The sequence below is a fragment of the Lolium rigidum genome, chromosome 7 (assembly GCF_022539505.1).
Source record: "Lolium rigidum isolate FL_2022 chromosome 7, APGP_CSIRO_Lrig_0.1, whole genome shotgun sequence".
NCBI classification, from domain to species: Eukaryota; Viridiplantae; Streptophyta; class Magnoliopsida; order Poales; family Poaceae; genus Lolium; species Lolium rigidum.
In genome coordinates this window covers 242,830,914-242,852,949 of record NC_061514.1, presented here as the reverse complement: position 1 = coordinate 242,852,949, position 22,036 = coordinate 242,830,914, and the positions used below count along the sequence as shown (strand labels likewise).

Genomic DNA, 22,036 nt, shown 5'->3' with positions numbered 1-22,036 from the left:
AAAGTAACCACTCTTCCCCCCACCCTTATCGTATAGTTGCATGCAACAAAGGTAACCGAAACTTAATGAATCCATTCCAAGCAACTTAATGAATCTAAAAGTAACCACTCTTCCCCCCACCCTTATCGTATAGTTGCATGCAACAATAGTACCAGTTCCGATGCTATCCTTGCCGTCAAGGTATCCGCGCACACTCTGAAAACGATCTGATCCGAAGTACTACTAATTTTGCACATGGTATCATAGCGGGTCATATAAAGTAACCACTTTTGTCCCATTCGTACCAAAAGTAACGGGTCCTCGTCATGGGGGTCCATTTGTATCTTTGCGTGTAACATAGATAACGGGGCATACGTCATGCTAGTATCGTCCCAAGTCATCTAAAAGTAACCACTTCTCTCGGCCCCCCGATCGTATCGTTGCATGCAACAAAGGTAACCGAAACCTAATGAATCTGTTCCAAGCAACTTAAGGTATCCCCGCGCAAATAATAAAATGATCCACCATTGCCGCATAGTACCGAGTTCCGATGCTATCCTTGCTATCAAGGTATCTGCTAACACTCTGAAAACGATCCTTGTCCCGTGGGTCCATTCGTATCTTTGCGTGTAACATAGATAACGGGTCATATGTCATGCTAGTATCGTCGCATGCCATCTAAAAGTAACCACTTTTGTCCATTTCGTATCATTGCATGTAACAAAGGTAACCGAAACCCTATGAATCCGTTCCAAGAGACTTAAGGTATATCCCCACGCAAGTAACAAAGTGATCCGCCGTTGACACATAGCGCCAATTCCGATGGACCATTCGGTATGCACAGGTATGCTTGGCCATCATTCAAGGTGCGAGAAGTAGCACTTTGATACGCATGCCCCAGATGATATCATTGCTATCAAGCTATCCTCTCACACTCTGAAAACAATCTTATCCGAAAATACTATTTGATTTTGCACATGATATCGTCATGGGTCATCTAAAGTAACCACTTATTATCCATTCGTATCTTTTGCGTCTGACGATAGTAACGGGTATCCTCGTCTCGGGGTCCATTCTTATCTTTGCGTGTAAACATAGGTAACGGGTCATATGTCATGCTAGTTTCGTCGCATATCATCTAAAAGTAACCACTTTTGTCCCATTCGTATCAAAAGTAACGGGTCCTCGTCCCGAGGGTCAATTCGTATCTTTGCGTGTAACATAGATAACGGGTCATACGTCATGCTAGTATCGTCCCAAGTCATCTAAAAGTAACCACTTTTCTCCCCCCGATCCTATCGTTGCATGCAACAAAGGTAACCGAAACCTAATGAATCCGTTCCAAGCAACTTAAGGTATCCCCGCGCAAATAACAAAGTGATCCGCCATTGCCACATAGTACCAGTTCCGATGCTATCCTTACCTGTCAAGGTATCGCGCACACCCTAATCCATTCGTATCTTTTGCGTGTAACAAAAGTACCGGGTCCTCGTCCCGGGGGTCGATCCGTATCTTTGCGTGCAACATTGGTAACAAGTCATATGTCATGCTAGTATCGTCACGCGTCATCTAAAGGTAACCACTTTTATCCCATTCGTATCACTGCATGTAACAAAGGTAACCGAAACCCTATGAATCCGTTCCAAGCAACTTAAGGTATCCCAAAGCAAATAACAAAGTGATCCGTCGTTGACACATAACACCACTTTCGATGGCCCATTCGGTATGCAAAGGTATCCTCAGCTAGCGTTCAAGGTGCGATAAGTATCCGTTCGATATGCATGCCCCAGATGCTATCCTTATTGTCAAGGTATCCTCGCACACTTTGAAAAACGATCCTATCTAAAGTACTATTTGATTATGCACATGGTATCATCACGGGTCATTAAAGTAACCACTTTTTTATCCATTTGTATCTCATGCGTGTAACAAAAGTAACCGGTCCTCGTCCCGGGTCCATTCGTATATCTGCGTGCAACATAGATAACGAGTCATATGTCATGCTAGTATCATCGCATGCCATCTAAAAGTAACCACTTTTGTCCATTTCGTATCATTGCATGTAACAAAGGTAACCGAAACCCTATGAATCCGTTCCAAGATACTTAAGGTATCCCCACGCAAGTAACAAAGTGATCCGCTGTTGACACATAGCGCCAATTCCGATGGACCATTCGGTATGCACAACTATCCTTGGCCATCATTCAAGGTGCGAGAAGTAGCTGTTTGATACTCATGCCCCAGATGATATCATTGCGATCAAGCTATCCTCGCACACTCTGAAAACAATCTTATCCGAAATACTATTTGATTTTGCACATGATATCGTCACGGGTCATCTAAAGTAACCACTTATCCATTCGTATCTTTTGCGTCTGACGATAGCAACGGGTAACCTCGTCCCGGGTACATTCATATCTTTGCGTGTAAACCTAGGTAAAGGGTCATATGTCATGCTAGTTTTGTTGCATATCATCTAAAAGTAACCACTTTTGTCACATTCGTATCAAAAGTAACTAGTCCTCGTCCCGAGGGTCCATTCGTATCTTAGCGTGTAACATAGATAACGGGGTCTCGTCCCGGGGATCCATTCGTATCTTTGCGTGTAATATAGATAACGGGTCTGCTAGTATCGTCCCAAGTCATCTAAAAGTAACCACTCTTCCCCCCTCCCTGGTCGTATCGTTGCATGCAACAAAGGTAACCGAAACTTAATGAATCCATTCCAAGCAACTTAAGGTATCCCTGCGCAAATAACAAAGTGATCCGCCGTTGCCACATAGTACCAGTTCCGATGCTATCCTTGCCGTCAAGGTATCCGCGCACACTCGAAAACGATCTGATCCGAAGTACTACTGATTTTGCACATGGTATCATAACGGGTCATATAAAGTAACCACTTTTGTCCCATTCGTACCAAAAGTAACGGGTCCTCGTCCCGGGGGTCCATTCGTATCTTTGCGCGTAACATAGATAACGGGGCATACATCATGTTAGTATCGTCCCAAGTCATCTAAAAGTAACCACTTCTCTCCCCCCGATCGTATCGTTGCATGCAAAAAAGGTAACTGAAACCTAATGAATCCGTTCCAAGCAACTTAAGGTATCCCCGCGCAAATAACAAAGTGATCCGCCATTGCCACATAGTACCAGTTCCGATGCTATCCTTGCTATCAAGGTATCTGCGCACACCCTGAAAACGATCCTTGTCCCGTGGGTCCATTCGTATCTTTGCGTGTAACATAGATAACGGGTCTCGTCCCGAGGATCCATTCGTATCTTTACGTGTAACATAGATAACGGGTCATACGTCCTGCTAGTATAGTCCCAAGTCATCTAAAAGTAACCACTCTCCCCCCTCCCCCCGATCGTATCGTTGCATGCAACAAAGGTAACCGAAACTTAATGAAACCTTTCCAAGCAACTTAAGGTATCCCGCGCAAATAACAAAGTGATCCACCGTTGCCACATAGTACCAGTTCTGATGCTATCCTTGCTATCAAGGTATCCGCGCACACTCTGAAAACGATTCGATCTGAAGTACTATTGATTTTTCACATGGCATCATAACGGGTTATCTAAAGTAACCACTTTTTATCCATTCGTATCTTTTACGTGTAACAAAAGTACCGGGTCCTCGTCCCGGGGGTTGATCCATATCTTTGCATGCAACATTGGTAACGGGTCATATGTCATGCTAGTATCGTCACGCATCATCTAAAGGTAACCACTTTTATCCCATTCGTATCACTGCATGTAACAAAGGTAACCGAAACCCTATGAATCTGTTCCAAGCAACTTAAGGCATCCCCACGCAAATAACAAAGTGATCCGTCGTTGACACATAGGACCACGTTCGATGGCCCATTCGGTATGCAAAGGTATCCTCGGCCAGCGTTCAAGGTGCGATAAGTATCCGTTCGATATGCATGCCCGAGATGCTATCCTTCTTGTCAAGGTATCCTCGCACACTCTGAAAAACGATTCTATCCGAAGTACTATTTGATTATGCACATGGTATCATCACGGATCATCTAAAGTAACCATTTTTTCCCATTCGTATCTTATGCGTGTAACAAAAGTAACCGGTCCTTGTCCCGGTGTCCATTCGTATCTCTGCGTGTAACATAGATAACGGGTCATATGTTATGCTAGTTTCGTACGCATGTCATCTAAAAGTCACGGGTCTGGACAATCTGAACACTCCTCACCTTAAAAAAATTAACCAGCTTTCAAAAGATACATTGTCCTGAATGTAGAGCTTCAACATGATTTGTCTGTATCGTGCGCCAATGGTCATATATTGTATACATCAGAGATCATCTCTCCTGCTTCCGCTTGTCACCATTCAAACCTATCGTCACCATGCCCCTATAAAAAGATGAGTTCATCGATAGAGACATCAAAAGAACTCCCAAAATGGACACAAAAGTTAGAATGGATAAGTTGCACAAGAAATTTGAAAAGATGTCTGATAGAGATCAAGTTAGTGAAAACAACACTGGTGATCATTAAAAAAACATAAAACCATATACGAGGTATATGCCATCTACACACATTCTGTGAGCTAATGTATGTATCCTGATTTGCCTGGTGAAAAAAAAGGACGTACCCTGTGCTAAGAGCTCCCGCACTGTGCGGGGTCTGGGGAAGGTGTTAGTGCATGGTAAGCCTTACCCTCACGAAGTGCAATATGAGGAGACCGCGACTCAAACCTGGAACCTCTCGGTCACAGGCAGTGAGGCTCTACCGCTGCACCAGGCCCGCCCTTCACCTGGTGGAAATAACCAAAAGAAAACTTTGGGGTGGATGCAGAGGTTTGTATAGATACCAGGCTTGAAAATATATGACCATTTATATGCATTGTTCACATTTCACAGACAACATATTAAAAACCCCGATCCCGGACATACGTGACCCAATTGTCTCAGATCGAACAAACCACCACCTGACAAATGGTGTTCTACCACATACACACGGGGGCTTATATCTGGAATAGTTTTGCACCAAAAAGATCGCCGGGGCAAATTTGCAAAAAATATAACATAACATTCGAGTACGGATGAACCACGAGATGTGGACCCTGACTACATTTGGAAAACCTATCCCAATCCAAAAGAAAAAGGTGATGCTAGTAGTTGGAGGTCAAGCAATTGTTCTTCTTGTGCCCAGCCAGACCGCAATTCGAGCAATGGGCCTCTCTACGTGGCTTCTTGTTCTTGTTGGAAGGGCAGCAATTCGCCCTATGAACCCTGCTACGGCATATGGTGCAGAATTTTGTTCTTGGCACACTGACCTTCTCGTAGCCGGGCTTGTTTCTTGCAGAAGTTGGTCGACCAAACTTTTTGGAGGAGCAACGATGTCCGGTCGAAGACTGCCACTCTCGAATATGACTGAAGGATTCGCTCTCCCAGCTGCTTGAACTCTCTCTTCTAGACCAATGCCATCTTTTATCTTGTTTGTTTCTGACAAGATGGGAATGGCATCTAGAAAGTGAGACATTGCTACTTCGCATGACTCCGGGTTGCTGTCAGCCATCTGAACAATTTCAATTGCAGTCCTGTATAGAGCCGAGTGCCTGAAACTCGTGGATTTCGTAGTAGCCCTATCCTTTTGATACAACATGAGGTGCTCGGGCATGTCACGGTACGCATCCCTGGTCCACCTCCTCATAATGTGACATTCGGGTATTTCTGCTACCCCTAGGTTTATCATTACCTGCAATGACAAAACAACATGGACTGGTTAGTCAGACAGGCCACCTATCAGCACCAACATCGGTAGCCAAACTCCATATGGAATGCATTTCAGTTCCCATCTTTTAAAAAAACTGGCACATATTTAATTAGATGATGATGCAGAAAAGGGGGGGGGGGGCACGAGGTTGAGAGTATTAATTACCCGTAATGCATGTCCGCATAACATTCCCATGAATGACCATCTATAACTTGTGGCACAATGTATGACCCCACCTGGAATAGATGGCTCTGGAACAAGCCAAACATGTTTGGCGTGTGTATCTTGCTCGCATGCACCTCAATGGGGACTCCAGAGTTGAGCACCGAACCTCCCTGGATTTGTATGTAAGGAAACAAAAAGACACCGCATGTCAGTCTAAACGGACTTAAAATATGTACAAAACAAAGCATTCTATGTCAGGTTGAAAGAGAGATCGACTCAGAAATTTGTTCACGCGAGTAATAAATAGTCGATTACTCAGAAATCACCAAATTCTCTGTCAGGTTGAAAGAGAGATCGACTCCACTGGTTTGGCTTTCCTAGTTCCAAGATTTATAAGGGCTCGTTCGGTTAACCCTCTTTTCAAGGGTATTGCAGTGTATCGGGGTGGATTGGAGTGTATTTTGACTTGTGAATCTCCCTCAATCCCTTCCAATCCACGTGTTTTCTGAGTGAACCGAACAAGGCCTAAGAGGTTCAGAATCTTTACTAGTACAAAAAACTACCAAATGGAGGAACTGGATTATCTCAATGAAGGCACTAATACGCAACCGACATTGCAGTGTTCACTGCAAACATGTACATTATATATAACTACTTAGCTTCGGACGATCTATTAGTGTCTGTACACAGACTTATAATTCACAAGGCAGATGTAAAAAATATACCGGTTGTTTCCATTCAACGATTTTCAGTAAACTGCAAGACTGATGTAGTTTCAGGCATTGTGCAAATCATCTGCACGCATTGGTGCAGAGTCCTACATCAATTTCAAGAATACTACACCAGGATTACAAATAGAGTTATGCTGCCCAGGAATACAATACTGACAGCGAACAAACCCAATGAAGTATATAATGATTTGTGCGTATGCAAACTTCCTTTTAGTACCAAACTAAAATTTGGATGCTCGTATCAACTAAGCCTATCAGATAACTCCATCATAAATTATACCAAGAAGTAAAAATGGCTCGTTTAGAAAGGCAATAATGATGCAAAACTTTCAGGCGACTGACCTCTGCTTCCAGGTGCGCTCTGATGGAGGGGACTCGGTTGAGGGGGTTGAGGTCGGCAAGTCTGGCGATGACCCCCACCATTCTGCTGAAGGGGGCGACTCGACTGCATCGCGTATTGGGTCGTTGCTACAGACTCCGTCCTCCCCGAGCTCGGCGTGCAATGGAACAGACACTTGCTCGCGCCAGTCAGAACTCAAGATGGACGGAGAAGTGCGGGCGCTTGTGTCGGAAGAATGAATCGGAAAGCTCGGTAACCAATCAGGCGTAAGATCGATTACTGGCCCTGACAATCTTGTACAAAATTGGACAAAATCAAACAGGAGGGATCGATGCCAAAAGACGAGCGGGGAGAGGGGGTTGGGGCGGGATTTGAGGTCTAACCGGATGAGCAGGTCGGTGAATCCATCTGCGTCCGGCTTAAATCGTCCCTTGCCAGATCTCTTCCACGCAGGCGGCGAACGGCGAGGTCAGCCGGATTGAGGAAGAGGATGGACAGCCGGATGGAGATTCAAATTTGAACTGGGATGGTGGTGGCAGCCGATGGGGGGTCCGGGCAGCTCCATCCCGTCGCCGTACGGCGGAGCAGGCACGAAGGACGGCGAGGACGCTCCGGACGCCATGTATCCGCCGACGCGCTGTCCTTCGGCACCGCGCGTATTGCTACATGGCCTAGGCTTATACGCCCGGATGTAGGGGTCAACCACCCGTCGGCGTGGGCCCGGTTGCGCAAATCTCCAACAAACCGTTCGGTCTGGATTAGGGGCGGGCGCCATAAGGTCCTGAAGTTGTATTTACCGAAGATAGACACTAGACCAACACGCTGCACCAAGATTTTTTTTTTTTTTTGAGAGGGACAAGAGATGTAAGGTAAGTGCATTTGCAAAATTGAATGGTTCCGACATTGAGTTTAGATGACATTTGCATGTGCCGAGCGTTTGGACTTTTTGCTGTTTTTTATGGTCAGCCTGGTATTTTTTTCTTGCAAACATTACATCCTTCGTGTTCTTTCTACTATTACTACTATATATGAAGGTGGTGTATAAAGTTTCGTATAGATGGAAGATCACTCTCATGCTTCTTCAAAAACTGAGTGTTTTGTAACTCCACATTTGTAGAATATACTTGCAGCTAAGTTTTTCAAGATCAATATTGAGATTGTTGTAGCTACCTATCTGACACGGAGAACGGTTAAGATAGGTAGCATTTTTTGCACCATCTTTTCAGATACATCTTTTTTGCATTTATTAAAAAGGCCTCTCCTCTATACAATTTTTCAAGACTCTATGATTTAGTTTATGCTTATTTGGATGTTCTATCAATAATGCTACACTTACGGGCACCGACTTACGGGAATAAAGCTACGGGATTACGTGTATGGATCGTATTGGTTCGAATCTGTTTGGGCTTCTTGTTTTTAGGATCGTGGGTTCGTTTCAGTTCTCCACGTCTGCGTGTAAGTGGATTTCGTAGAAAATTTTACGTAGGTGTACCATTGTTGATGTTCTATTTAACCGAAAACACGAGATACATTTTGCATTTTCTAATCTACTAAGTGTACTAAATAAATTTTGTTGCATTCCGTAATCATAGTCGTAGTTGCACGGCAGATTACCTAAAATGAGATTTAGATTTGCGGAGAAGAAAATTCCAATGCATTGGTCTTTTCACATTAATATTCTCATTCTCACGATGATACAACACAACACTCTTACGAACAACAAAGTTAGAGTAAGATAAATTCATCTAACATGGTGTCCAAACAAATGAGAACTCTCTTTTCGCGATGTAGCTTCTTTTTTCTTCCGTTGCAACGCAAGGGCATGTTTCCTAATCTATATCTATATCTATATCTATACCTAATAATAATAAAGGGAGGATTGTTTCCTTGGTCCAACACTTTTTTGGACCAATTTACCCTCCCACCAAATCACATACAACGCGCACTATTGTCACCAAACCGTTTTATTCTTCCTCCCTCCAACCATGGCACGTAACCGGACAGGATACCTACTCCGAGACTTCGAGTTGTAGACGACGTTCCCGACTTTATAGACAACACCTATATATCCCCACCCATCGCCTAGACTAGAAAGTGCAAACCGATCTCTCCGCTTCACGTAGTTCGTCCCAAGCCACACCGCCGCCTTGAAGCTAGCGCTATACATGGACGCGCGCGCCAGTGCGCCACGAAGCCAAGCCCCGTGTTCTTCTAATTGTCTCCCACGGAAAGCGTCAACGCATCGCCGTCGAGCGCCTCGACGCCGCCCGCATTGGCGACCAGCACCGATCGCCTTCGCCGTTTCTCCGCGCGCGCCAGACCGTGGCCGATACCGTGACTGTGTCACGGATGGGGAACATGCATGACATAGGGAGCTAGCAGGACGAAAGATCGGTTCATTCATTGGAGGAGATGCCGCGCGCGGGCGGGAGAAGGAGAGGCCCAAGGCCATCACCAAGCCCCGTGACAGGTTCTGGCTCGACTAGGAGAGCACGGAGGACACCGGCCGGCCGCACCGCTTGACCAGCAGATGCCACACGCTCCCCTGATCCTCTACGGTCGCGGCATCCTTGCCGGCATCAGCACCTCGAGTAGAAGAAGTCGGCCGCCGCGCGCCGCACTCCAGAAAGAAAACCTTGGTGCGTCCATAAATTATATATCATCAGTGCGGGACAGGGCGGCCACAATGGCGCCGCGACCTCAGGCGCGCGCTTTGGACTTGCGCGTAGACATGAGCTGGACGGAAAAAGGGACTGACGGACTGTCGCGTCCATGTGCTGCTCGTGGGGGGCGACAACTTCATCTCCTCCGGCTACGAGCAGCAAATAATGACCCGCAGTCCCACAGCTTTGGGGCACCACGACTCCTTCCCGGTCCCGGTCGACAAGAAAACATTGTCCAACGCGCGCGCCCACGATTCGTCCAAGCAAAAACCTGCTGATGCCCGTCCAGGAATCCTCCTCAGTTGGATTTTGAAACCAGAAAATCTCTTCCCGATCTCGGTGCTCCACGCCATCCCTTCACCTCCTCGGCCCGTCACGACCACAAAGCGCCCTCGCCTCCATCGAAGCCGTTCCGGCCGGCCGCGCCTTACGTCGGCGCGGCGATCACAGAAACCCGCGGCCGTGCACCCTAGCAGAAGGAATATGGTGCCCACGGTTCTAACCGACATCGGTCCCTTCGATCTTTGACAACGTGCACCTGGCCGCGCTCGCACACGACCAAGTGGCCATTGCGTGCGCCGGCCGCGGTCTCAACTCCAGGTGGGCTCAACTTCGAGGCTGCGTTTCTACCGCACGAGACGTTGAACCCGCGGTAGAGCCCGGCGACGCCGTCGGAGCGGAGCGTCTTGCGGTAGACATCGACGAGGCCGGTGAATTGCCGCTCGCCGCCCTTGGTCGCGGAGGATCTGTAGTCGTTGGTCAGCCGTGTCCTCGCGTAGTCGAGGGAGTAGACGAAGAGCAGGGAGGTCGCCCCGGCCGCGCTGCCGGAGGCGATGTTCCCCGCGAACCATTTCAGGTATCCGTCTTTGTCTCTCTTGAAGTTGAACAGGCCTTTGAAGTAGTCTTTGAACGCCAAGTTCAATGCCTCCGTGCCACATAAGAGGAGCAATGGAAAATTGGAGCTTCTTATCCGTCCAAAACCGAGACTGCCGGCCATCCTGGTTCTTCTGCTCCCATCTCTATGTCGTCGCCGATCGTCCTCCCCTATCGTCGCCATCATCGTCGAGAGACAAAGCCGCCATCATCCTCCATCAAGATGCGCAGGAGATGAGACAGTTCAGCTTCGAGCTACACAGATAAGGCGTTGCAGGAAGCCAGGGATGTTGCCTCGCCTGCTTCAGAAAATCAGGTGTGTCTAATCAGATGATACATAAATGTACTGAAATCAGATGATAGTAGCATTGGCATGTGAGCAATTGTTGATTGTTTTGTCTTGCAACAAGAGGAGTTTTGCCTATTTTCTTTCGGGCTGGAAGCATCGAGAGTCCCCTATTTTCTATGAAATTCTTACACAAAACTTGACTGGTTTTCTTTCAGTCCGCATCGAGAAGAGTCCCCCGTCTAAGAAATAGTTTCTCAAAATTCGACTTGTCGTGCTGCCGTGCTGGGCACCAGGAACGCCGTGCCAGTGATCTCGTGCACCATGGAGACGAGACTGAGACCCGTCAGCTAGGCTGGGCCGGCAGAAGAACAACTCCGCGGTGCAGTATACACCTCAGCAGTTGAGCGGCAGAACAAGGAATAGGCTTTCAGTGTGCGGCGACGACCACCGGCAGTGTGTCCCGTGAACGCGTCGACAAACGCGTATGCTGCCACCGGAGGCAGGGACGGAGCTGCTTGAGAGGCGCTGGGTTCAGCTGACCCCAGTTAACACCAGCTAAGCATTTTATTTGCAGAAGATGACACCAGTCAAATAGAGTGAATATGTGCATGACCCCGGCGACATTTTTTCCTAGCTTCATCCCTGACCGGAGGGTGGGGAGAAGGGATGCTTCTGGAGCCGGAGCAGGGAAGGGGACAGCAGAGACGACGTCTGAGGAAGCAGCATAAAAGGTTCACATGCCTCTTAATACTACTACTAATACTATGACTTCCGTGTAAAAATAAATGTTTTAGTTTTATCTAGATTTAGATATAAATGTTTCTAGATGCAATTTTTGTTATACAAACATCCGTATTTAGAAAATTTTGAGACACTTATTTCAAGCGGAGGAAGTAGATATGAAGTAGTATTTTTCTTTTGCAAATCATTGGTTCAATGTGTTTTGTTGGTTCACACTCATCTGCACTTAAACATTACATAAAGTTGGGCCATTCTTCTTTTTTTTCGATAAAGGGAATATATTAATATATATCAAAAGATACTAATTACACCAAGCCTCTGCAACAACGCCCCACCCTAATGGCGGTACGGATGCACACAGCCAAAAAAGAGAAATGAAAACTAAAAAATAAAAGTCCCGCTACAGCCTTCTAGACCTAGCAACAGCAATACAACCACCACCGTGACAACACCTGAAGTACAGACTCTCCAAAGGCGACGCCTCCAAGAAGGAAACAGTGCACCAGCGCCGTCGCCCGACCAAAGGTCTTAGGATTTCTCCCTGAAGATAGTCCCCACTCTCAAAACAATGCCTCCAACAAGAACATTGTCAGGCACAACCAGTTAAGGCCAGACCTTGGGTTTTCACCTGAGAGGTAAGACTCTGAACTTCCCCTGTGCTGCCGCCCCCACATGCATACCACTGCTGCAAGCCCGGAACGCCAAGCAGATCCCTTAGCGTCACGTTGACTCGAACCTCCTTTAGTCAGTCCACCAATCCGGCCTTCATGATATTCCTTCTTCGACTTCACCATGGACCAAAAAGTCACCGAGATGTCAACACAGAATATAACTTCGCTGCGCTCCCTCCGGAACCAAACGGTCGGAATAAAAACATGGGTGCGCGCGACCGATTACCACCCGATCCGACAGAACTCGGAGCAAAAAGGGGCCATTCTTCTATAACATCCTTTTTCGGATTCACATTGCAATATTTGTATGTTGCTTAGGTGGATCTTTTTAACAAATTTATGTACACTTGGTGTGTAAATTTGGAGCTCCTAGGGCTTCGCCCGAGGAGGCGCAAGGGAGCGATCGGGGTTTGCATCGGTGCTACCGGCGTGGCCGGAAGGCCTAGCTTGGAGGGCCTAGAGTCCGATCGAGAGGGACGCACCCGAGTGCGAACAATGGAAGCGAGAGATGAGAGAGAAAGATACCGGCGGCGCAGCCGAGGTATGAGCGGAGCACCAAACGCTAGCGATAAGGCGGAGTTGCTAGGGCAGATCAAGGAAACAAGAGGGGAGTAGCGACCGACGAATGGTTCTGTAGGATCATGCGACGGTAGGTTAGGTGGGGTTTCAGTTGGCTGCGTCCGCTAGGGAGGGCATTTATTGGGCCGGACCGATGGGAGTCTTTCATTGTTTTCGAAATCGTTTTCTATTTATTTTAATTTATTGTGATTATAGATTTTCTCTCCCGTTGCAACGCAGGGGCAGTTTTCCTAGTTATTCTGTACCTAATAATAAAGGGAGAAGCGTTTCCGCGGTTCGGTCCGTCATTTTTGGTCCGTGGCAAATTTAAGTTTCGTCCGTTGGCGAGAAATCCGTTCCACCTACGAGATCCGATCTGTCTTAAGATGTACGGTCCATATACAAACGCTAACCTAACGCGCAGAGACTTAAAGGCGCACGTCTGCGTGCAGCCAGCATACTGCTACCGAATCCCTCACGAAATTCATATCGATCACGGGCCCTCAATCCCTGCTATAAAAGCCGGACAGCCGCACGCCTCAAGCCGCCTCTCGCCTAGCAGTCATCACTGCGACGTCCTCTTATCGAATTTTCGAGTACAATAAGCGGTAGGGAACATGATGGACTGAAGCAAAAGCAAAGTCGACTAGACGAGGTCGTGGGTTAGGAGAGCGCTCAGACGACAAGCGCCATGCGGCGGTGCTCCGTTACTTCTATCCGGCGGGAATCAAGCCTTTGAGGCAGAGCGATTCAACGAGATATCAAGGAAGAAAATACGGTGGTGACTATGCCGTCGTTGAGACGAGGTCGTGGGCCGGTTTCCATCTCCTATGTCGACCGAAGACCTACTATGGCGGCTCTGTGATACGCGGGTCAAGGTCTCGTTGGCGTCCGCTGGTTGTTCCGAGAATAGCCAGCGATTGTGATCAGACAGTTTATACAAGTAACGTATTCCGCTGCTGCCTCTGGAGTTGACAACGGCGCTACACCACGGACAGTGTGGTTCTGGTCCCTGCTGGCCGCGCCGAAGCGTGGGAAGGCAGCAGTTTAGGCCGTGGAGAAGAATGGAGGTTGTAGCTCCCTCCGGTGACGTCCCGGTCCGAAGGCTCGGCCTCTACATGTACACGACGTGCTGTCCGTAGAGATTGAAACTAACAGCGCGCCTAGGTAGCAATGTACTGTTCTAGCATTGTAGCTGATTCTTCGAGCCAGCTGATAAGTGTGTATGTGTGTTTGACAAGCAAAATTCTGCACCCACATCAATGCCTCTGGCGACGCCCACTTCTGCAAAATCCTACAATCTTCATCGATTCTGGGCTTCCGGGCACGTGGTGCTGTGCTGCAACCTCAGGAAGCGATGAAGAAAATCATCTGACGGAGTGACGGGTGCGTGGTGACGGGAGAGAAGGCTCCGCAACTGAAGGCAACACACGGAGCGGGTCAATCTACTTTGAGCCAAAATTTGAGTAGTGACCTACAATATAAAGTTACTCTCAAAATATTAGTGCAAAATATGTTTAAATTCTGTGGACCACAAGTTGACAAAAGACAGCGATTCAGAAAAATCACATATTCCCCGATGCCATTATTTCGGGACTTCCTGTACAACTATTGATAGATGGTTAAAATATAAGATCTAAAAAACTGGCGGCAACACACGGAGCGGGTCAATTAACTTTGAGCCAAAATTTGAGTAGTGACGAGGTTTATTTACAAAAAAACTACTTTTCAAACTCTGCATCAATCGCTAATTAATTATGTTATTTTCATCGATGGTTGCACGAGATAAGAAAAGTGTCAGCAGGAATGGTACTTTTGAGCGTTGAAGTTTTTTTCCGATGCAACGCACGGGCTCTTTTGCTAGTCTATACCTAATAATAAAGGAGCTAACGTTTCCTTAGTTTCGTCCGTCGAAGTGCGCTTTCGTCCAACCCACTATACGTTTTCCTATCTCCCCATCCTACTCATCTCTACAGTTTCCTTATACGATCCGTAAGCAATCTCTTGATGCCCGATCTCCTTGTCACGTACGACTTGCAACTCGCAACTTGCAAGGGATCTTTTGGTTGCCCGATATATTCTCCACTTTGGCCCATTGGAAATAAAAGGAACTCTCGAGCCCTAGCTTCGTCGGCTGCTTCCGCGGCTATTCGGCTCGACCGAGCCTCCAAGAATCCATCGATATTGACGACGAGGCGGCGGCTTGACTCGCATGCAGAAGGCGGATCGGGAAATCAAGGAGGCGCTAGAATCCTGGGGCACTGCTGCATGTCATGGTCGATTGCTGGAGCGTCGACTCCCGGAGAAGCATCTCAGTGCCTCAAGCTCTGGCCTGGCGCGTTGCTTCCACACGCATGATTGGTAGAACCGCCTCCGACGCGTCGTCTCCATGTGCCGCAACCACCAGAGTGGCCGACCTTGCCCGGCGTGTCGCCTCCGCGCGCAGCAGCTGCTCGTGGGTGCTAGCAGAACATGCATGGAGAAACTAGCTCGTGAGTGCTAGCGTGTTACGTTGCTAGCTGCGTTGCATACGATGTTTGTATCTTGATGTTGTTGGATATAAATGCACTACAATATTGCTCTAGGTGAGTCGTCGCCCACTCGCCCTGATCGGCAAATCGCTGTCAACTCTCGATCGCTGGATACTTGCAGTAAGAAAGTTACAAAAAAGGAAACCAGCAATCTCCTTGGACGCCGCCCGCGTCGCAGCTCGTGGAGAGCTTGAACAAGATCGCGTTGCTGGGAGGCGAGTGCGCGCCGTCATTCAGAAGTGGCTCGACAGATGACCGTGGCAGAGAGAAGAGCGACGAGCGCGTGGGCGGCGGAGGGCAGAAAAGCCACCGCGCACGCATGACGTGGCAAGGAGGGCAATACAATGGCCGGTGGGGACGACGCGGGTTTTCGAGGTGGCCGGCGGCAAGCTGGAGCAGCACAGGTAACGCTTTAGGCGAGCGTCGGGCCGTGCTTGATAGACCACGACCAAATCAAATTGGTGCACAACTCCGAGGCTCAGCGAGCCATCGTGAGGCGCCTGATGGCTTGCGCGTGTGAAAGCGGCCAGGTAGCGGATGTTGCCGACACACCGCGTGACGAGCGTGCGAGGCGTGCGTCGAAAACAAGTCCATATAGAACTCTTCGCAGTCAGCTCGATGCCGCTAACAACGCGGAGATTCCAGCGGATAGCGGTGAGCAGCTCGACATAGCACCTCGTGATGGTTGCAATCAACCCACGGTCCAAAGGAGGCGCCGGCCTAGGCCACGGCTGCCGGGATTGAGACGAGCGTAGAGCGGATCGAGGCCATGAGCGCCATGGAAACTGTGATTTGCGTCCGCTGCTGATATGCTGTCTCCTACGGTCCAGTAAAGATGAAAACTATTCCCGGCTTCTTTTTTAGACCGGGACTGGATGCTTTTGGAGCACGACCCCCACTTGCTTTGTTTCTAAAGCTCAATTTTCCATATTATTTCAACGTGACTGGCTTTCATAGATTTTACGCTTAAAGATTGGTGCATGCAAAAATGAGCATATTTGACTATCTCCATTGTCCATGAAAAAAAGCTCGGTGAAGGTTTTTATCAGTGTGGAATATAAGAATTTGAATGGAATTTCACAGCAATGAATTTGTTATGGTGTGGAACGGTGTTGTGCCGGAAATGATCCCATGTGTATTCTTTTACCGTCTATTCTTCCATTATTATGTTGTCATGTTGCATTGAACATCGTCGTTGGTCTCTTGGCAATACTATCAAGCCTGCATGGTCGCGCTAGGGCATATTAGTTTATTAAAAATTTAATACAAGTTACTCGCACCTGTCACCACCGTACGATAAGTTACAATTAAACTCACGTGTCTCCAAAGCAAACTTCTCGATTTTATTTCCGTTGCAACGCACGGGCAATTGTCCTAGTCTATAATAAAGGGAATAGTGTTTCTTTGGTTTGCTGCGTTTGGTCCGTGGTTCATCTATTTCGTCCGTCTTCCGCGCCGACCTGACCGCGTACGTAATGCTGAAACCGCAGGACGCACGCACCCATGACTCCCGATCTCAACAAGGAGACCAACCCGCCCACTACTCCTCCCCATAAAGACTGGGCGATGACCCCGGCCTCTTCGGACACAAGGTGATGCACCCTCGAGAGACCACGGAACTCTTTCGTCGAAGGAATCTAGATTGAAAGTATTGGCGACATGAGATCGATGCAGGAGTACCTAGACGTCGCGCTCGTGGGTTTGTGAGAACGCCGCCGTTGGCGCAGCAGCCAACACGTGCCGATACTTCTGTTTGCTACTTTTCATGATGGTCCGGGGTTGAGCGATCTGATGATATGACTTGCTAGGCAGATGAGCTCGACGAGAAACCGAACCACCAGCCGCACAGTAGATCGAGGAGCTGATCCCTAATTACGATTTATGGTTGAAGTGATATGCATGGGATGAGATTTGTGGGCAGGCATGCATACCCTGCCGTGCGTGCAATCAATCATGCACGACGAAACGTACCGATCCAGTCCATGCATCAGATGCGTTCATGGGATGCATCAGATGTTTCTTTAGTTTTGTCCGTGCGTCCGTTCGCGTTTCCTTGGTCCTTCGTCGTGAGATCGCTGAGAGTCCAGCTGCTCGATCGATCTACAGATTTTCGTTTCCCCTGGCCTTGCACGCAAAAGAGTCCAACACGATCGACCTAATGTTACCCAATGTAAACGCCCCGGAGAGGTGGAGGGAGGTCCCACGAAAAAGAACGCGTCTGTGTGCGCCCCGATCGACAACGATTCCGAGATCTCAAATCAGGGGAGACGGAAGGGAGCTTTTCCCGTCAACGCACCACCCCGCTCAACAACATGGCGCCGGAGGTGGACGCGACACCGGTGCTGGTGCAGGGAAGCAAGAAGATCACCACGACTGCCCAGAAGCCTTCACCCAAGCCGTTGTAGATGGCGACGGAGGCAGTGTGCGGCCGCCGCAGCCAAGCCTATAACGGCAGGTTCAGCATCCCTAGGTAAAAGAGGATCGTGCTCAGGAAGATCTTGCCCACAACGGCAAGTTCAGCGTTCCTAGGTAGAAGAGAATCGGAAGATCTTGTCGTCCCTTCGCCGTGTCACGTCGGCCAGTCTTCTCCAACCGGAGGAAGGAAGCGCTGACCTGCTCGAACTCACGCTCTGGATGCGCGGGGACACGGTGATCTAGGCATGTTTGTGGAGCGCGCGGACATCATCGACGGGTGTATATGGCCATGTAGCCAAGGTCGGCCTCGGGCCACCCCTTGGTCGCAACGGCGTGGAGTCCGTGCACCATGGAGCCAGAATGATGTACTGCGCATGTGAGATTATTGTGCAGTTTGAACGTCCACGTACACGGTGTATTAGCTAGCCTGCATGGTGATCTGATAGTTCTGCACGGTGAGATTATTGTTCAGTTTGAATGTACCTTGAAGCTGCCAAGCCTCTTCCATGGCCACTCGCGGTGAAGTGGCCGGCTTCTTTGCCTGCTTAATTATCTCTTCTACAAGGGCGCGCTACGATGCCTTTGTGCACATGCGTCAGAACACTGGCCTCCATTTTACATGACAAGCTAGCTTGCATTGTACAACTGAAATCCTTGGCTTTCTTTCACATGGTGATTAATTTTGGAGCTGTACAAAAGTTTATTCGTTGGAGATGAAATATGTTTATGAACTATGCTAGAAGATTTACATTATTTTGTGTATGATTCAAATGGAGCGATACATGAATTTTTGGACCGAGTTTGTTGATTCAAACCACGTACTCAGTTTGTTGTTCTTGGACTCAGAAAAATCTTCAGGCAATACCTATTTCTTGCTCCGAGTGATGGAGTGATGGTAGATCTCGTGATTTTTTCTCATTGCTCTGAGCGTTGCTAACAATGACTAAGCATATATCCATACATTACGACCCAGTATTTTAGCAGCTACTTTTGTACTTCCATCTTGAAGACGTGCTAATAGCACTAACCCCCCCCCCCCCCCTCTCAGCCCAGCAAGAAATACAGAAGTCTATCCCACTAAGTGACTCATCTATTGACCAAAACCAGCCCGTTTCGTCCCCACAGTCCATGCCTTTTGGATTTGTGGCAAGGAACATACTATTGTATGTTGAAATTGATGTTACGTGATTTTCACTAAAACACCGTGTAAAAGATAAGTCAATCAAAGGCTCCATGCTATTAGAAATCGATTTACAGATCTAAACATATGAAAGATTACCTATTTTGCACCGTAGCAACGCACGGGTTTTGTGCTTATAATAATAAAGAAAATAAGGTTTCTTGCAAGATTTTCATCCAACTTTAAACTACCCTGAAAGTTAGATGAAATTATCCACCTATGCCATCGGTAAGTTAAGAAAAAAAAGCTGTTTGGTCTATAATTGTTTCAAATCAGCTCGTTAGTCTCTTTACCAAGGAAAAAAATAGCGCGCTATAACAAAATAGCGTGAGTCTAAAAATACGCTATTAGCATGCTATAGCGTGCTATTAACGGGAATAGCGCGCTATAGCGCCGAAATAGCGTAGCGTCGCCTCTCCAGATATGCTATAGCGTGCTATTAGCGTTGGAATAGCGCGCTATTTTTTTCCATGCTCTTTACCGATCTGTTCCCTGGATCGATCATAGATGGTCAGAGAAACCGGCCCAATACCTGCCTCAAGCGGTTCCACTTTTTCTACACCACCGCAACAAGAAGGCTCTGTGGCTGGACACAATTCATGCAGAGTAGAAACCTTGATGGATCACGTAAAAAAAAAGGAAACCTTGATGATCCAAACACGGACTCGATCGAGTCAATGGCCCACATATAAGGCGCCGAGGACCAGATCGATTCAATTTGCCGCCGGTGCGGAGAAGCGGAATAGGATCCATCGGCGACTCGCCGAAGTTAGCTGGCCACGAAACCAAGCTTTCCGTCGGCAAGGAAGTTCCGTATGGAGGCCGCTCACCGGAGTTTACGCCTTACCGGAGTCGGAGTGGCCGGCGGCCAAAGTCTAGATCATTGCCAGATGCGCGGCCTTTGCTGCGGGCCTGCGCCTGGCTCGATCAGCTCGATGACGAGGACGGTCGCCGACATTGTCAGTGCTGCTCCACGGCTTGCCGGCCGGCCGGATTCTGAAGAAACGACGCTCGCGGCCGTTGGTGACTGGCTAGGTTGCCTGGATACGGCGATACGGATACGGATACTGGCATACTGCGATATGCCGATACGTCGATTTTCCAAAAACACCGATACGGGGATACGTTTGTATACATATAATTTTTAATAACATATATACAAATTACTGATTTTTTACCAGAAAAACTACTGTATAAGAGTATCTAGAGGTTGTTTGCATAAAAGCTTCACAAATCCAGCACTCTCTTAGTCGCTTCTCCACCTTGCTCTGAAGTAACGATTTAGTTTCTTTTAAAAAAATAGAAAATCAGCTGCCACGTACATAATAGGTATCCGGAGGTATCCGATATGTATCCGTGTATCCGGCTGTATCCGATACGGACACGTGAGTTTTCTGAAATATCCGTGCAACGGAGGTGACTGGGCGAGCGTTTCTCACATGTGAAAGCTAGATGATTTGGGGATCGATTGGGAGCTACTTCTTTCGGAGAATTGATGGACTGGTTCTGTAGTCTGGTCTTTGTGTGCTTCGAATGGATTAAAACCCAGAAAGAAACTGTGTTGTGCCATGGGACAGAAATCGAGCAGTTGACTCGTCCAACAAGCAAGACCGTGTCCGGCAAGTTCGCCATCATGGTGCCGTAGAGCAGCGTCTGAGAGGAGCACCGTGTATGTCTCTACTCTATCGACCGCGCGGTGCTCGTGTACTCAAAATCCAGGATCTCAGGCGACTGCAGTCCGGACCTGGGTTGCGTGTCGGCGGCACAACAAAGCAGAGATCAAGAGGGCGCTAGCTTTCTTGACGTGCATCAGTGCATACATGAATCATGAATTCATGATGCATGCGAGGAGCACCATACTCTGGGAGATGCGCGGCCGGCTGCCTGGAGGAGCGCGCTGCTTGCATGCTGTTCTAGACGAGTCTAAATATCTACTACATATTTAGCCCATTTGAAGATCTTTGCCGCTCCGGCGGCATGAGGGTGGGGAATCATCGATCCACAGCATGTATATAGCGTAGGGTTGTCTTGGTCGCTTACCGGCAGTGCTGAGGAGGAGGCGGCAAGGTCGGCGCGGTGTTTTGAGGCGAAGATCTCCCTCTCTGGCGACGGTGCTCCCGGGAGCCCTGTGGTCATGTCTTCATCTTTTTTGAGCTTCAGGGTCTGCAGATCTGGTGAGTTCGGTCTCCCCTCACCGGCGGCGGCGTGGCGGTCGAGCCGGAGTTTCAAGAATAAGGAAGAGGAGGTTATGAGGAGCCCGGCAATGAAGTTGGGGTGCGGCGGTGTAAGTTCTTAGGAGGCTGGCGACCGACCACTTCCCGTCCACGGAGGGGCTGCGCCCGATCCAAGCCATCAAGGGGTGCAGCGGCGGCGGCAGGCCACCGGCGGCATCGAGCTCGTCTTCTTCATCGGGATCCAGGGGTCTTTTCTGTATTTCTGCCTTTGTTCGGGTCTTTACTGTAAGAATTGGACTTTAATATAATCTCCTTTTCTGCGAAAAAAAAATATCTTTGCCGCTGAGATTAATTTACCAAGCAATGTTTAGAACACAAGGTTGTGTATCTGATTCTGATTCAAAGCGTATCGACGCTTTAATATGGGCACTAGTATTCCAAGTTTCCAACAATCAATGAATATGTATACATGGATTTATCAGTTGGATCCATCACCTCAAGAATTCACTCGGCGCACTGTGTGCACTAGACCATGGTCGGCGATGATTGGCCACACACGGATGACTACCGAGAATCAGAAGTTGCTCAATCTGGACATACATGGTCCATTTGTTTAAAAAATCATCCGATTCAACGATTAATCGCCCGATTAATCCCTATTCAATGGTCATCGATTAGCCGATAAACTCATTTATCATCCGATTAACTCATTTATCGCCCGATTAATCGGCTGATTTGTCTATTAATCGCTAATCGTCAGCCGACCGAGTTAACCCCGATAAGCGATTTCGTCAACATTGGGTCCATATACTTAGTTTTTCATGCAAATATACCAATAGATTGACCAATATTTTCAACATGACTCAGATAACGAAGTCGGGCAAAATCCGAAGGGGGCGCCTACCCGTGGAGACCATTGTAGATGAGCTGGACCAGATTTATATATGCGACTTTCCATAGCGGGATCTTACTTTGCGACCTATCTTGATG

General features: G+C 48.1%; 1 protein-coding gene across 3 annotated transcripts; it reads right to left on the bottom strand.

Annotated features, from left to right (window-relative positions):
• Window positions 1–4,928: 4,928 nt before the first annotated feature.
• Window positions 4,929–7,559, bottom strand: LOC124677181. 3 transcript variants are annotated; one of them, XM_047213181.1, is made up of 4 exons: window positions 7,335–7,559; window positions 6,954–7,244; window positions 5,881–6,050; window positions 4,929–5,697 (listed from the first exon to the last, which is right to left on the bottom strand). In XM_047213181.1, the coding sequence occupies exons 2-4, from the start codon at window positions 7,032–7,034 to the stop codon at window positions 5,694–5,696; spliced, it is 255 nt and encodes an 84-aa protein (XP_047069137.1). In that variant the 5' UTR covers window positions 7,035–7,244; window positions 7,335–7,559; the 3' UTR covers window positions 4,929–5,693. The 3 variants fall into 3 exon arrangements, with proteins under 3 accessions (XP_047069137.1, XP_047069136.1, XP_047069138.1); XM_047213180.1 differs by lacking the exon at window positions 5,881–6,050; XM_047213182.1 differs by lacking the exons at window positions 6,954–7,244; window positions 7,335–7,559 and having other exon boundaries at window positions 5,881–6,006.
• Window positions 7,560–22,036: the final 14,477 nt, after the last annotated feature.

Bases quoted from the DNA above. Each gene is read 5' to 3' on its own strand.
- LOC124677181 (XM_047213180.1), bottom strand. From the start codon at position 7,034: ATGGTGGGGGTCATCGCCAGACTTGCCGACCTCAACCCCCTCAACCGA. The intron at 5,698-6,953 runs GTCAGTCGCCTG...TTGTCATTGCAG, and splicing joins GAGCGCACCTGGAAGCAGAG to GTAATGATAAACCTAGGGGT.